The 15130-nt window shown below is 42.8% G+C and overlaps 1 protein-coding gene across 4 annotated transcripts in view; it reads right to left on the bottom strand.

The window, feature by feature from the left end:
- AHRR (aryl hydrocarbon receptor repressor) overlaps nucleotides 1–15130 on the bottom strand; it is a 140751-nt gene that overhangs the window by 28606 nt on the left and 97015 nt on the right. For all 4 annotated transcript variants that reach the window (XM_064270268.1, XM_064270274.1, XM_064270287.1 and 1 more), the window contains one exon: nucleotides 4368–4457. In XM_064270268.1, coding sequence (XP_064126338.1) covers nucleotides 4368–4457 — 90 coding nt within the window. The remainder of the gene's footprint in view (nucleotides 1–4367; nucleotides 4458–15130) is intronic.

Below are 15130 nucleotides of genomic sequence, written 5' to 3'. Positions count from 1 at the left end.
AGTACCATGGATTTTTTTTTTTTTTTGAGGGGGGTGAGGGGAATTTAGGTGAAAGTTTCCAGAGCAAATTAGTTTCTCATTAAACATTTAATACACAAAGTGTTTCGTGACATTGGTTACCAACCCCGTGATGTGTCAACACTCTCCCCTTTTCCACCCTAGGTTCCTATTTCCATTCGTCCAGTTTTCCTGTTCCTTCTTGTGTTTGCTTTTGGGCTGGTGTACCCATTAGTCTTGTATACGTGATTGAACTATGAAGAATGTCCCTCATGTGTGTTATTGTTAGCTCTATAGACCTGTTTAATCTTTGGCTGAAGGGTGAACTGCAGGAGTGACTTCAGTACTGATATAAAAGGCTGTCCGGGGGCCATACTTCTGGGGTTTCTACAGTCTGTCAGACTAGCAAGCCTGCTCTTTTTTCTTTTTGGTGAATCTGAATTTTGTTCTGCATTTTTCTCCCACTCTGTCTGGGAACCTCTACTGTAACCCCTGCCAGAGCAGTTGGTGGTGGTAACTGGGCACCATTTAGTTGTTCTGAACTCAGTCTGGTGCAGGTTGTGGTAGTTGAGGTCCATTAGTCCTTTGGACTAATTTTTCTCTTGCGTCTTTGGTCTTCTTCATTCTGCTTTGCTCCAGCCGGGATGGGACCAGTAGATTTATCTTAGATGGCTGCTCACAGGCTTTTAAGACCCCAGTCTCTACTTACCACAGCCAGATGTAGAATATTTTCTTTATAGTCTATGTTATGCCGATCAATTGAGCTAGATGTCACCCAAGGCCATGGACCCCAGCCCTCAGCCTAGTAGCTCTGTCTATTAGGGCATTTGGATGTGCCTGTGAAGCTTCTATGGCTTTACTCTGGTCAAGTTATGCTAACTTCCCCAATATTGTGTACTGTCTTATCCTTCATCAAAGTTAACACTTATCTACCATCTAGTTGGTGTTTTTCCATCCTCACCCCTTCCCTCCCTTATAACCATCAAAGATTATTTCTTTCTGTGTGGAAACATTTTCATGTGTTTTTATAATAGTGCTTTCATACAGTATCTGTCCTTTTGTGATTGACTTATTTCAGTCACCATAATGTCCTCCAGATTCATCTATGTTGTGAGACGTTTTGCAGATTTATCATGTTTTTATCGTTGCATAGCCTTCCATTGTGTGTATGTACCATAATTTGTTTATCCATTCATCTGTTGATGGGCACTTAGATTGTTTCCATCTTTTTGGTACCATAGATTCTTGTTCATATGCTACCTTCTGAAATGGTTGATCCATGACCAATTCTTTTTGGTAGAGTGACTGTATATGCCTTCCATCTTCTTTTAATGCTTCCTGAATTATTCAATATTATACGAAAACTTATTCATATTCTAGGGGATATTTTTGTGGGGGGCTTGTGGAAGTGTAGCTAAAGGGCCACATTTTTCCTTCATTGGGTGCCCAAGAGATTTCATCAGTCCATAATTGGCTAATCTTCAGATTTGGGGAGCTCTCATTATGCAGTAATAATAAGGCTATTCAAAAGCAGCTGCAGCAGTATATCGACAGGGAACTGCCAGAAATTCAGGCCAGATTTAGAAGAGGACATAGAACCAGGGATACCACTGTTGATGTCCAGTGGATCCTGGCTGAAAGCAGAGAATACCAGAAAGATGTATACCTGTGTTTTATTGACTATGCAAAGGCATTCAACTGTGTGGATCATAACAAATTATGGATAACATTGTCGAGAATGGGAATTCCAGAATACTTAACTGTGCTCAAGAGGAATCTGTACATGGATCAAGAGGCAGTCGTTTGAACAGATCAAGGGAATACTGCATGGTTTAAAGTCAGGAAAGGTGTGGGTCAGGGTCGTATCCTTTCACCATACCTATTCAATCTGAATGCTGAGCAAATAATCCGAGAAGCTGGACATTATGAAGAAGAATGGGGCATCAGATTGGAGGAAGACTCATTAACAACCTGTGTTATGCAGGTGACACGCCCTGCTTGCTGAAAAGTGAAGAGGACTTGAAACACTTACTGATGAAGATCAAAGATCACAGTATGGATTACACCTCAACATAAAGAAAACAAAAATTCTCACAACTGGGCCAATAAGCAACATCATGATAAATGGAGAAAAGATTGAGGTTGTCAAGGATTTCATTTTACTTGGATCCACAATCAACAGCCATGGAAGCAGCAGTCAAGAAATCAAAAGACGCATTGCATTGGGCAAATCTGCTGCAAAGGACCTCTTCAAAGTGTTGAAAAGCAAGGATGTCACCTTGAAGACTAAGGTGTGCCTAACCCAAGCCATGGTATTTTCAATTGCTTCATATGCATGTGAAAGCTGGACAATGAATAAGGAAGACCAAAGAAGAATTGACTCCTTTGAATTGTGGTGTTGGCGAAGAATATTGAATACACCACGGGCTGACAAAAAAACTAACAAGTCTGTCTTGGAAGAAGTGCAGCTAGAATGCTCCTCAGAAGCAAGGATGGTGAGACTACGCCTAACATATTTTGGACATATTATCAGGGGGGATCAGTCCCTGGAGAAGGACATTATGCTTAGTAAAACAGAGGGTCAGTGAGAAAGAGGAAGACCCTCAACGAGACAGACTGACGTAGAGGCTGCAACAACGGGCTCAAGCATAGCAACAGCTGTGAGGATGGCGCAGGACTAGGTAGTGCTTCGTTCTTTGAGCACAGGTCGCTGTGAGTCAGAACTGACTCAATGGCACCTAACAACAACAACATTATACAGTAGTGCAAATTTGGATTTTAAGCCTCAAACTTTTGATTGCTCATGAGAAACTTAATTTCCCTTCCAGGGGCCAAACAGAGAAAGCTCTTGTCTGTTCCTGGGGTTATAGGTGGGAGTTTTTATGGCATCTTTTTCATGGACAAGCAACCTTCAGGGTCCTGGTGTTTGACAGGGGCCTCGACTCCACCTCTCTGCCCTGAAGCCTGGAGTCATCCAACTGGGCAGGCCTGGGCAACATGCCAAATGAATTATATAAGCCGTAAAAAAAAAAAAACAGAAACACAAACCCGTTGCTGTCGAGTTGATTCCAACTCATAACGACCCTACAGGACAGAGTAGAACTGCCCCATAGTGTTTCCAAGGAGCACCTGGTGGATTCAAACTGTCACCTTTTTGGTTAGCAGCTGTTGTTCTTAACCACTATGCCACCAGGGTTTTCAAATGAATAATATACACACCAATAATTACTTTTCCAGTATGTCCTGAATGGGCCAAATATCTGAGGTCGAAGGCCTCAATCAGGGAGTTGCAGAATGGAACACTGTTGGCGGTGAGAGCTTTGCTCCACTGGTGTGACTGGTCACTCAGAAAAGTGTGAGAACCCCACGGCCAACACTGCACTTGGACACCTCACACACTCACCGCACCTCTCACTGGGCACTGCATTTCGAATGTCCTGCACGTTCACCACATCTCTCACCTGTAACCACACTCAGACACACCGCACAGTCAGACATCCCTCACAGTGGCTACACCTCTCACCCAGCACTGCATTCGGACACAGCACACAGTCGACAGCCTGCACACTAGGATACCCCTCACACCTGCCATGCATCTACCCCACACCACACTTGGACACCCACACACTCACCACGTCCTCTCACCCAGCACTGTGATCAGATGCCCTGCAAACTCGGACACCCTGCACACTTGGATCCACTGCACACTTGTACATCTCTCACCCTCACTGTGCCTCACACTCAGCACCACACTCACACACCTGCCACACCTCTCACCCCACACCATACTTACACACCTGCACACCTGCCACGCCTCTCACCCTAAATCACACTCATGTACCTGCACACTTGCCACACCACTCACCTCCACACCACACTCACACCTGCACACCTGCCACGCCACTCGCCCCCACACCACATTCACACACCTGCACGCCTGCCACGCCACTCGCCCCCACACCACACTCACACACCTGCATGCCTGCCACGCCACTCACCCCCACACCACACTCACACACCTGCACGCCTGCCAAGCCACTCACCCCCGCACCACACTCACACACCTGCACACCTGCCACGCCTCTCACCCCACGCCACACTTGCACACCTGCCACACCTTTTACTCAGCACCATACTCACTTCCTGTGCCTCTCACCATGGCCTGATCCCAGACCCTGAGAAACACCCTGGACTAAGGCTGGGGGAAAAAAAAAAAAGGCTGGGGGAGGGGTGGAAATCACTATCTGATGAAAGTTAAGTGATAAGAAAAGCTTAATTAGGAAGATTTTTAAACCCTGACAACAATAAACATTTTCAAGGGCAACAATTACAAATTTAGCAGACTGAAAAGATATTTTTGCTTCTTTTACCTGGTGAAAGCCCAGATAGTCCACAATCGTTGCTGAAGCATAAAAGATCATTCCTTCTGCACTCACCACTAAAGCAAAGCCGTTGAGAGACTGGAAAAAACAAAGAGAAAATTGAGATTGGCTCCTGGAGAAATTCATGAAATCACTCAAGATGTAAAAGTGAAAACAAGGTTTTTGTTTAAGTTTTCAACTGTTCCTTTCTGTTTTCTAGCGCACGTTCATACCTGCAGAACTGCCACTTTTCATTTGTTTATTACCATTTCGTAACAGGTCCCAAGGTAGCAGGTGGTGTGGGAACTGGCTCATGGTGTAAGGCTCAAGACTTTGTTCAGGAATTTAAAATTTGTGTTTTATAAACTATAAACATCATCATGATGAGATAGCGAGATACCAGGGATGCGTGAAACAAACAAAAAAGAGAAACATTTTATTTTACTCTGTGAGGACTTTTCCTATTCATACACTTTCTTCTATACAATATCTTGGAGTACTTTTTTAAAAGAGTTTTTGTCATGAAAAAAAGGTGGGCTCTATCAAACCCAAATTTTTCTGTGGCCACTGAAATAATCGCGCTTTTTCTTTAGTCTATCAACGTGCTAAATAGTGTTGATAGGCTGAATCATTCTCGCGTCTTTGATATAAACCCTGTGTGATCGTGATTATTTTCCATATACTCTTGGAACTGATTAACTTCACTGAGGACTTATGATCTGACAGGAGTAAAGCTGGTCTATAACACCTCTCCTTATTTTGACAGCAAGTACAAGGAATCATCAAAAAGTGAGTTGGATGTAGGCCTGGCCACCCCAAATGTCAGCTCCTATTTTCCAAGCAGACATCCTGGCCTCACCACATGGGTCCTCTCGGGCTGATCGCTGGGGGCTCAACTGAGCATAGACTCAATCTCTGGCCCTTCTGCTCTCAGCCAGCCCCGGCTCCCAGTGGTCCCATCTCTGGTCCACAGTCCCAGCCTCATGCCCCTTCAAGGACCTTCCTGGACACCTGGCTGGTGTCCACAGGATGCCTGGCGTATGCCCTGAAGTGCCAGAGCCAGAAGGCACCAGAATTAAGGGCCATAGGGCACAACAGGGGAGTGTGTGGCCAGGATGCTTGGGTCTGGGTGCCCCAGGCTGGCCCAGCTCCACCTCAGAGGCCACCACATGCTAGACCTTGGGGCAGCCATAACCTCCCATTGGAGCTCCATGCTGTTGTCCCCCGCAAGAAGGAAATCTGGCTGCGTCTCCATGGAGCCAAAACTGTCTACACTCTCCAACCCCCAACCAGGGTCTGCATGTAGAATCCAAGGGCCTGGTGTCACCTAGGCAGCCTGCAGGTAGTGTCGGGGGCTCTTCCTGGCAGACCTCATGAGGCTGGGCTTCCTCTGCTGTGCACAGCTGTTAGCTCAGTCCCTGTCTCCCCTTGTCACTGGCAGCAACATACCTGCTGACCCCCAGTGTTTCCTTTTGAACACAGGATGCCCAGTGGCAATAAACAGAATGGAGGTCTGCTCCCATTGGACCTGGTGATCCTTCCTTGATGGGACTACCCAGTGCCTTCTGCCAGCAGGGGCAGGGGACAGGTGGGAGGAGAAGGGCACAGCACCCAGTCCCTGCAGGGCCAGAGCTCACCAGCTCTCCTCCCTAACTGTCCACTCCCCTTGCCCTGAAAGCCACCAGCTCAAGGCTTGGCTGGATACCGAGGGTGGGCTGACCTGCCCCATTGAGGCTCTGAGGAGAGTGGTGCAAAATGGAGGGTCGTTTGAGATGCAGGACACTTTCTAAGAGGGCAGGTTTGTGCGTGGCCCCTCAGGGGGATAACAGGACATCTGGAGGCCCAGGAGTCTAGGTAGGGACAGTGCCATGTGGGGTGATGGGCATGGGGAACACATGGGGCAGAGAAGGGACAGCCAGGCTGGCACACACATATGGCCATCCGTCCCCGGAGAGCCAGCCCCCTCTTGAGCCACCTGCTTCCCAACCTGTTTCTTCTGGAGACCCCGGACTCTGTTCTCTCTGGGCTGTGCCCTGGGGTGGGGGGGGGGGCATGAGAGAGAGACTGGGTGGACACTCAGGACAAAGCCCAGAGCCCAGCAAACCTTGATGCCGTGGTGCTGCCAGGAGAAGGAGGGAGGTTGAGGCAGAGAGACCTAGGCAGACTCCTGAGCACCCCAGCCTTCTCCCACCCCTCAGGTAGCACAGGAACCTGGCAAGGAGTCAGCTCCATTCCCCACCATGAGGAGGAAGGCAGAATAAAGTAGATTGTTGAATTATAGAAAAACAAGTTATATCCTTTGAACACTTCAGTATGTGCCTTATAATATCATTTCAGCCACAAAATTGCTTTTACTTGTTATTATGCAAAAGTTTCAACACACACAAAAGTATAAAAAACAGTGGATTCAGTAAATTTAAACCCCATGTACCCATCAGCCAGCCTCAACAATTATCAACTCATGTCTAATTTTGCCTCATCTCTATCCCCCACTACTGAATCATTTTGAAGCAAATCTCAGACACCATATCAGTTAATCCAGAAATATCTCAGTTGTAAATTAACTTCCATGAAGATTGTGGTCATTAGCAGTAAAATACAGTTACTCATTTTCCTGTTATTGACCATGCTAGGCATCATGTCTTCCTTTTTAATCTTTGAAAATTTTATAAGTGATACATTATTTTACTGTTATTTTAATTGTCATTTCATTGATTACTATTGATTGAAAAGACACTTCATACACTCACTGGTAATTTGTATTCTTTTTAAAACTGCCTAGGCACATCATTTGCCAATTTTGCTAACATGGTTTTTAGATATCAATTTCTAAGAGCCTTTAAAATATTGGTATTGGAGACTTCTGGACAGTGGAGGATAATGGCAGCTGCCTAAACTCAAATTTCCCACACATTCTAAAAACCAAGGGAGTACAATAAAGAACAAGCAAACTACAGAAGCTCATGTCCTTGGCATAACTAGAATACAGACAAATGCTATGAACTTGAAATTATGTGTAAACAGAAAAATCAACATCAAATCCCAGTGGATTAAAATGGTTATGTCACAAAAGAAAAAAGCACATAATCTCTCTGCAAGACAGTAGAGAAATAGGAGCCAATTAAATCCAGTGTAAGCAGAAGGAAGTAAAAAAAGAGTGGAAAATCAGTGAAAATTGCTTAAAACAGTCAAATAATACAGAACATGAACAAAGTAAAAGTTTGGTCCTTCAAAAAGATTGCAAAAACTGATAAACCCCTAGTAACACCAATTGAGAAATTGACAGATTGCTGATACCAGGAATCAAAAAAACTACATCATTACAGACCCTACATTTTCTTAACATGTTTTTATCCTATTAAAAAGATAACATGTTAAGAATAATGTTTAGTAAATTAGACAATTTAAATGAAATGGACAAATTCCTTAAAAAAGCACAATTTAACAAAAGTGAGAAAAGAAGAACTATGAAATCTAAATAACCCAATATCTATTAAACAAGTTGAATTTGTAATCAAAACCTTCCCCCCCCCAAAAAAAAAAACCTCCAGGCTCAAATTTAAAAAAACATAAAATACCTAGGAATATATCTAATGAAAGATGTACAAAACCTGTATATTGAAAACTACAAAACATTACTGAGAGAAGACCTAAATAAACTAAGAGATATACAATATTCATGAATTGAAAGGTTCAATATAGGCAAAATATCCAATCTCCCTAAATTGATCTGTAGATATAATGCCATCCCAATCATAATCCCAGTACGGTTGTTTGTGTTTGTTGTAGATTTTAACAAGCTGATTCTAAAATTTACATAGAAATGCAAAGGGTCTAGGACTGACAAAGCAATCTTGTTTGAGATGAACAAAACTGTACCTGACTTCATAACTTACTATAAAAAACCATGGCAATTCATACAGTGTAGCATTGATGTAAGGACAGACAAACTGATTTTCAACCACGGTACTAAGTCAATCCAATGGGGAAAGGAAGTTCCTTCAAATGAATGTTCTTGGGACAGCTAATTATTTGTATGAAAAAAGTAAGCCCTGATCCTATCTCATTACACATGCAAAAATTAATTTGACATACATCATAAAACTGAATATAAAACCCAGAACCATAAAGCTTCAAGAAGAAAATATCTTCATGATTTTGGGGTAGGTTGGATAGAACATAAAAATACAAATCATTAAAGAAAAAAAACTTGATAATTGGAATTATTGAAAGACACTGTTGAAAAAAAAAATGAAGGGACAGACCAGAGTGTGAGAGAAAAAAAATTCACAGAACATTGACAAAGGACTTGTAACCAGAATATTTAAAGAAATTCTATGAATCAACAATCCAGTTTTTAAAAATGAGCGGAAGCCTTGAACACGTACTTCACAAAAGGAGATAGAGGATATACATACGAAAATGTGCTCAACATCATTAGTCATCAGGGAAATGCAAATTAAAGCACATAAGACACTGTTTCACGCTCAGTAGAATTGCTACCGGCAGTGTTTGTTCATTGTATATAGGTCGCTATGAGTTGCAACCTATCAACTCCACGGCAGCTGACAGCAACGGCAGAATGGCTGCCATGAAAACGACCACGACACTGTGCGTTACTGGTGGGAGTGTAAAGTGCTACACTACAGTAGCTTATAAAGATATGTGTACATCCACCCTACGAACCAGCAATTCCTCTGTTGGTATTTATCAAGCAAAACTGGTATGTTCACAAAGACTTTGAACAAGAATGTCCATAGCAGCTTTATTCATAACACCTAAAAGCTGGAGAATGGATAAACAAATTGCAGTAAATCACGGAGCCCTGGTGGATCAGTGGTTAAGATTTCAGGCTGCTAACCAAAAGGCCGGCAGTTTGAATCCGCCAGGCACTCCCTGGAAACTCTGTGTAGTTCTGATCTGTCCTATAGGGTTGCTATGAGTCAGAATCGACTTGACAGCAACAGGGTTGTGCGGTTTTTGTTTTTGTTTGTTTAATATAATCATAAAATGGAACACTACTTTGCAATAAAAAGAGCAAACTACTGATGATGCAAAAACATGGATGAACCTCAAAAGCATTATGCTGAGTCACAGAAACTATACTCAAAAATACGTACTCTATGAGTTTATTTACATGATGTTCAAGAACAGCCAAAGGTAATCTATAGTGATAGAAGATATAAATGTATCCTAAACCAGCCACTTATTTAGTGGCATTTCCAGTAAGATCAGGAAACAAGGCAAGGATGCCCACTGTCCTTATATAAGGGATGCCCAAACAGCTCATTAATGGATGAGGGAAGCAGTAAGATATTGTTGTCAGATGCCATCGAGTCCTTTCCAACTCAAAGCAACACTATAAGGGGACAAAACATTGCCTGGTCCTGCGCCATCCTCACCATCATTGCTATGTTTGAACCCATTGTTGCAGCCACTGTGTCAATCCATCTTGAGGGCCTTCCCCTTTTTCACTGACCCTGTACTTTACCAAGCATGATTTCCTTCTTCAGGGACTGGTCCCTCCTGATAACATGTCCAAAGTACAGGAGATGGAATCTCACCATCCTTGCTTCTAAGGAGTATTCTGGTTATACTTCTCTAAGACAGATTTGTTCATTCTTTTGGCAGTCCATGGTATATTCAATATTCTTTGCCAACACCATGATTCAAAGGCATCAATTCTTCTTTAGTCCTCCTTAATCATTGTCCAGTTTTCACATGCATATGAGGCAATTGAAAATACCATGAGTTGAGTGAGGTGCACCTTAGTCTTAAAAGTGACATCTTTTTTTTTTTTTTTTTTTTAACACTTTAGGGAGGTTTTTTTGCAGCAGATTTGCCTAATGGAATATGTCATTTGATTTCTTGACTGCTGCCTCCACAAGTGTTGATTGTGGATCCAAGTAAAATGAAATCCTTGACAACTTCAATCTTTTCTCCATTTAACATTTCAATATTTTCTCCATTGCTTATTGGTCCAGTTGTGAGAATTTTTGTTTTCTTTATGTTGAAGTGTTCAAGAGCAAGTTTCAGAGTCTCTTCTGACATCCATTTTGATCTTTTCTTTCTTTCCTGTCTTTTTAATGACCTCTTGCTTTCTTCATATGTGCAGTCCTTGATGTCATTATACAACTTGTCTGGTCTTCAGTCATTAGTGTTCAATGTGTGAAATCTACTCTTGAGATGGTCAGAAAATTCAGGTGGGATTTACTCAAAGTCATACTCTGGCTCTTGTGGACTTGTTCTAATTTTCTTCAGTTTCAACTTGAACTTGCATATGAACAATTGATGGTCTGTTCCGCAGTCAGCCCCTGGCCTTGTTCTGACTGATGATACTGATCTTTTCCAGTGTCTCTTTCTACAGATGTAGTCAATTTGATTTCAGTGCATTGAACATCAAGTAGCTAAAGCAAAAGGAAGAAATGATGAAGTAAAAAGCTGAACAGAAGATTTTAAGGGGTAGCTCGAGAAGACGAAGTATTATAATGACGTCAAAAAGCTGGAGACAGAAACCCAAAAGGGAAGAACACACTCAGCATTTCTCAAGCTGAAAGAACTGAAGAAAAAATTCAAGCCTCAAGTTGCAATATTGAAGGGTTCTATGGGGAAAATATTAAACAACAAAGGAAGCATGAGAAGAAGATGGAAGGAATATACAGAATCACTATACCAAAAAGAATTGGTCGACATTCAACCATTTCAGGAGGTAGCATATGATCAGGAACCGATGATACTGAAGGAAGAAGTTGAAGCTGCTCTGAAGGCACTGGCGAAAAACAAGGCTCCAGGAACTGATGGAATACCAGTTGAGATGTTTCAACAAATGGATGGAGGGCTGTAAGTACTCTTCTACACCAAGAAATTTGGAAGACAGCTATCTGGTCAACTGACTGGAAGAGATCCATATTTACGCCCATTCCAAAGAAAGGTGATCCAACCAAATGCAGAAATTATCAAACAATGTCATTAATATCACAGGCAAGTAAAATTTTGCTGAAGATCATTCAAAAGTGCCTGCAGCAGTGTATCGACAGGAAACTACCAGAAATTCAAGCTGGGTTCAGAAGAGGATGTAGAACAAGGGATATCATTGCTGATGTCAGATGGATCCTGGCTGAAAGCAGGGAATACCAGAAAGATGTTTGCCTGTGCTTTATTGACTATGCAAAGGCATCGGACTGTGTGGATTATAACAAATTATGGATAACATTGCAAAGAATGAGAATTCCAGAACACTTAATTGTACTCATGAGGAACCTGTGCATATATCAAGAGGCAGTTGTTCAGACAGAAGAAGGCGATGCTGATTGGTTTAAAGTCAGGAAAGGTGTGCCTCAGGGTTGTATCCTTTCACCATGCTTATTCAATCTGTATGCTGAACAAATAATCCGAGAAGCTGGATTACATGAAGAAGAACAGGGCACTGGAGGAAGGATTGGAGGAAGACTCATTAACAACCTGCGTTATGCAGATGACACACCCTTGCTTGCTGAAAGTGAAGAAGACTTGAAGCACTTACTGATGAAGATCAAAGACCACAGCCTTCAGTATGGATTAAACCTCAATATAAAGAAATTAAAAATCCTTAAAACTGGACCAATAAACAACATCATGATAAACAGGGAAAAGATTGAAGTTGGCATGGATTTCATTTTACTTGGAGCCACAATCAACACCCATGGAAGCAGCAGTCAAGAAATCAAAAGACGGATTGCATTGGGCAAATCTGCTTCAAAAGACCTCTTTACAGTGTTGAAAAGCAAAGATCTCACCTTGAGGACTAAGGTGCGCCTGACCCAAGCCATGGTTCTGATTACTAAAGGTAAGATGTTAAAACCTGTCAAAAGAGCATTTAAGAAGCAAGGTATTTATAGGCCAATTACCCATAAGCCCTATGAGTTTATCTGCTCCTCTGGAGAGAAACTCATTACATTTCAACTGGACAAAAATCTACATGTTAACATCTAACTCGACTAAGTCTGAGACCTTTAATCAGCAGTCAACAGTGAGTTGAACTAAGTAAATTCCCCTAGAGAATCCTTGAGTGGTTCTGCCCTTATGACTTTGAAAGGGTATGCCACTCAACTTTTTTCCATATTTGAGTTTTGGATAATTTTTCTGACACAGAGGTGCAAACATCAGAACGGTAACTGCAGGGAGATTTAAACTTTGCGCTGAGTTGTCTGAGCAAGAAATCCAAACCTACAAAGCACGTCCAGTGTGGATGAGGCTATCACAGAACTACTTTGGATGCCGTCAGATACCCTGCTGATAACAAAATAGGCTGGCTCTTTTCAATGGCAGCAGCAAAGCCCATTTTCATTTACAGCACCTGAACTCCAGATTTTTATGGGCGGGGGGTGGGGAACTGGCTCCTACAGCATATGCATCCACAGGCCATCTTAAGCAACTAACACAAATTGTAGTATTTGCAAATTTTAACTCTTTGCAGTTCCAGGGAAAAGTGCTTGTTTCCACTGTACAAAATCCAGTGTATTTGTCTAGATTTCCTCCTAGAGGGCTATTTGAGAGTTTGCAAATATGCTTAAATCTTCTCCAAGAGGCTCTATTCTCAGGAATATAGTACTTCTTGGGGGGAGGGCTATGAAGTACTTGGGATTTGTTTATTTAACAGAAGTCTTTTATGATGATCCACAGACATGAATTAGCTCTCTTCCTCCCCGTGGTTGGAACAATCACCAAGACATGAAACAGACCCCAAGTCAAGGGTGTGAAAAGCCTCATCATAGAGCCTTTCCTAAACAAACTGAGCACTGGACTCGAGGGTACCAAGGAACAGCAAGTTATGTGTTCTGGAGGTGAGTCAATTTGTATAACAATCTTTCACCACTTCCTGGGCCGTTGTAGAGGTATTTTATCTAAAAATGTAAGATCTTCTTATCCCATTTCCCCTGTCCTGGTAAAACTTTTCTTGGAGGATTTTTCGAGGCATCTTTAGTTTTAGCACACAGGAGAAGGCTGGGAGCCTCCGAGGCAGAGTTCTGTGCCCCCAGACTATTGACCCTACCAAGACAGGGGATTTTAAAAAAGGAAGGATCTAGGTCAGAATGAAAATTCATTCCAATGGCACTTTGCTCTTCCCTCCAATCCCTGCACTGGGTAGAAGAAGATTGGAAAGCACACGATGAGGTTTAAATGTGCACTCTGCCTCCTCGCAGAGCTGAAAGTATTTTTAGAAAATAAAGGTGGTGCTTCCATGCTCTTGGCCTTCATATCCCGGAACTATTGTGCACACAGGCTTCAAAGTGCTCCACCTCGGAAATCCTGGCACTCTGGGTTTGCCTGGATTTCATCCAAGTAGGGAATATTCTAAAGTCTGAAAGTACATTTGCATCCCTCCTGTCCCCAAAGGCCCTGCTCTCAGTGGAGGCGGCGAGGCACTGGGCTGGCACTGGGGAGGATATGGGCTTTGGAGCTGTGGCAGGGAGAATAGGCTAGTATGGCCAGACAAGACAGGGAGAACAGGCAATCCATCCACTCCCTGAGGTGGTGAGAGGGATCAGACAACGTAGGAAGCCCAGCCCACGAGTGGCATCCAGTGGGTGCTCAATGGATGGTGACATTATCACCACAGTAGTTCCTGCCCTCATAGAGGGGCCTGAGCAGCATCCCAGTTTGGGGGGGGGGGAAGAATTGCCGATGCTCCTGTAGCAGTGTCATCACTGAGGGGGTTCAGGGGGTACGGACAACACTGGGTGACACCGTCAGAGGGGGTAACACCAAAATGGCTGTCTATAAGATTTTTGTGCAGTGTTTCAGGAGAAATTATTATTTTATATAAAAATATCCCTGTTGTTGTTAGGTGCTGTCAGGTCAGTTCCAACTCATAGCGACCCAATGTACAACAGAATGAAACACTGCCTGGTCCTGCACCATCCTCACAATCATTGTCATGCTTGAGTCCATTGTTGCGGCCACTGTGTCAATCCGTCTCTTTCAGGGTCTTCCTCTTTTTCGCTGACCCTCTACTTTACCAAGCACGATGTCCTTCTCCAGGGACTGGTCCCTCCTGATAACATCTCCAAAGTATGTGAGACAAAGTCTCACCATCCTCACTTCTAAGGAGGATTCCAGCTGTACTTCTTTCAAGACAGATTTGTTCGTTCTTTGGGCAGTCCATGGTATATTCAATATTCTCTGCGAACACCACAATTCAAAGGCATCAATTCTTCTTCGGCCTTCCTTATTCATTGTCCAGCTTTCACATGCATATGAGGCGATTGAAACCACCATGGTTTGAGTCAGGCACACCTTAAAGTCACATCTTTGCTTTTTAGCACTTTAAAGAGATCTTTTGCAGCAGATTCACCGAATGCAATCTGCCATTTGTTTCTTGACTGCTGCTTCCACGGACCTTAATTGTGGATCTAAATAAAATGAATTCATGTACAACTTCAATCTTTTTTCCATTTATCATGATATTGCTTATTGGTCCAGTTGTGGGGATTTTTGTTTTCTTTATGTTGAGGTGTAATCCATACTGAAGGCTGTGGTCTTTTTTTTTTTTTTAATTGTGCTTTAAGTGAAAGTTTACAAATCAAGTCGGTCTCTCATACAAAAAGTTATACACATCTTGCTATGTACTCCTAGCTAGCTGCTCTCCCCCTAATAAGACACCATATTCCTCCTCTCCACTCTGTATTCCCTGAGTCCAGTCAACCAGCTCCTGTCCCCCTCTTCCTTCTCATCTTACCTGCAGACAGGAGCTGCCCACATAGTCTCATGTGTCTACTTGAGCCAAGAAGTTC

This window comes from Loxodonta africana, chromosome 2, assembly GCF_030014295.1.
Source record: "Loxodonta africana isolate mLoxAfr1 chromosome 2, mLoxAfr1.hap2, whole genome shotgun sequence".
In the NCBI taxonomy this organism is placed as follows: domain Eukaryota; kingdom Metazoa; phylum Chordata; class Mammalia; order Proboscidea; family Elephantidae; genus Loxodonta; species Loxodonta africana.
This window is presented reverse-complemented; position numbering and strand designations above follow the sequence as displayed.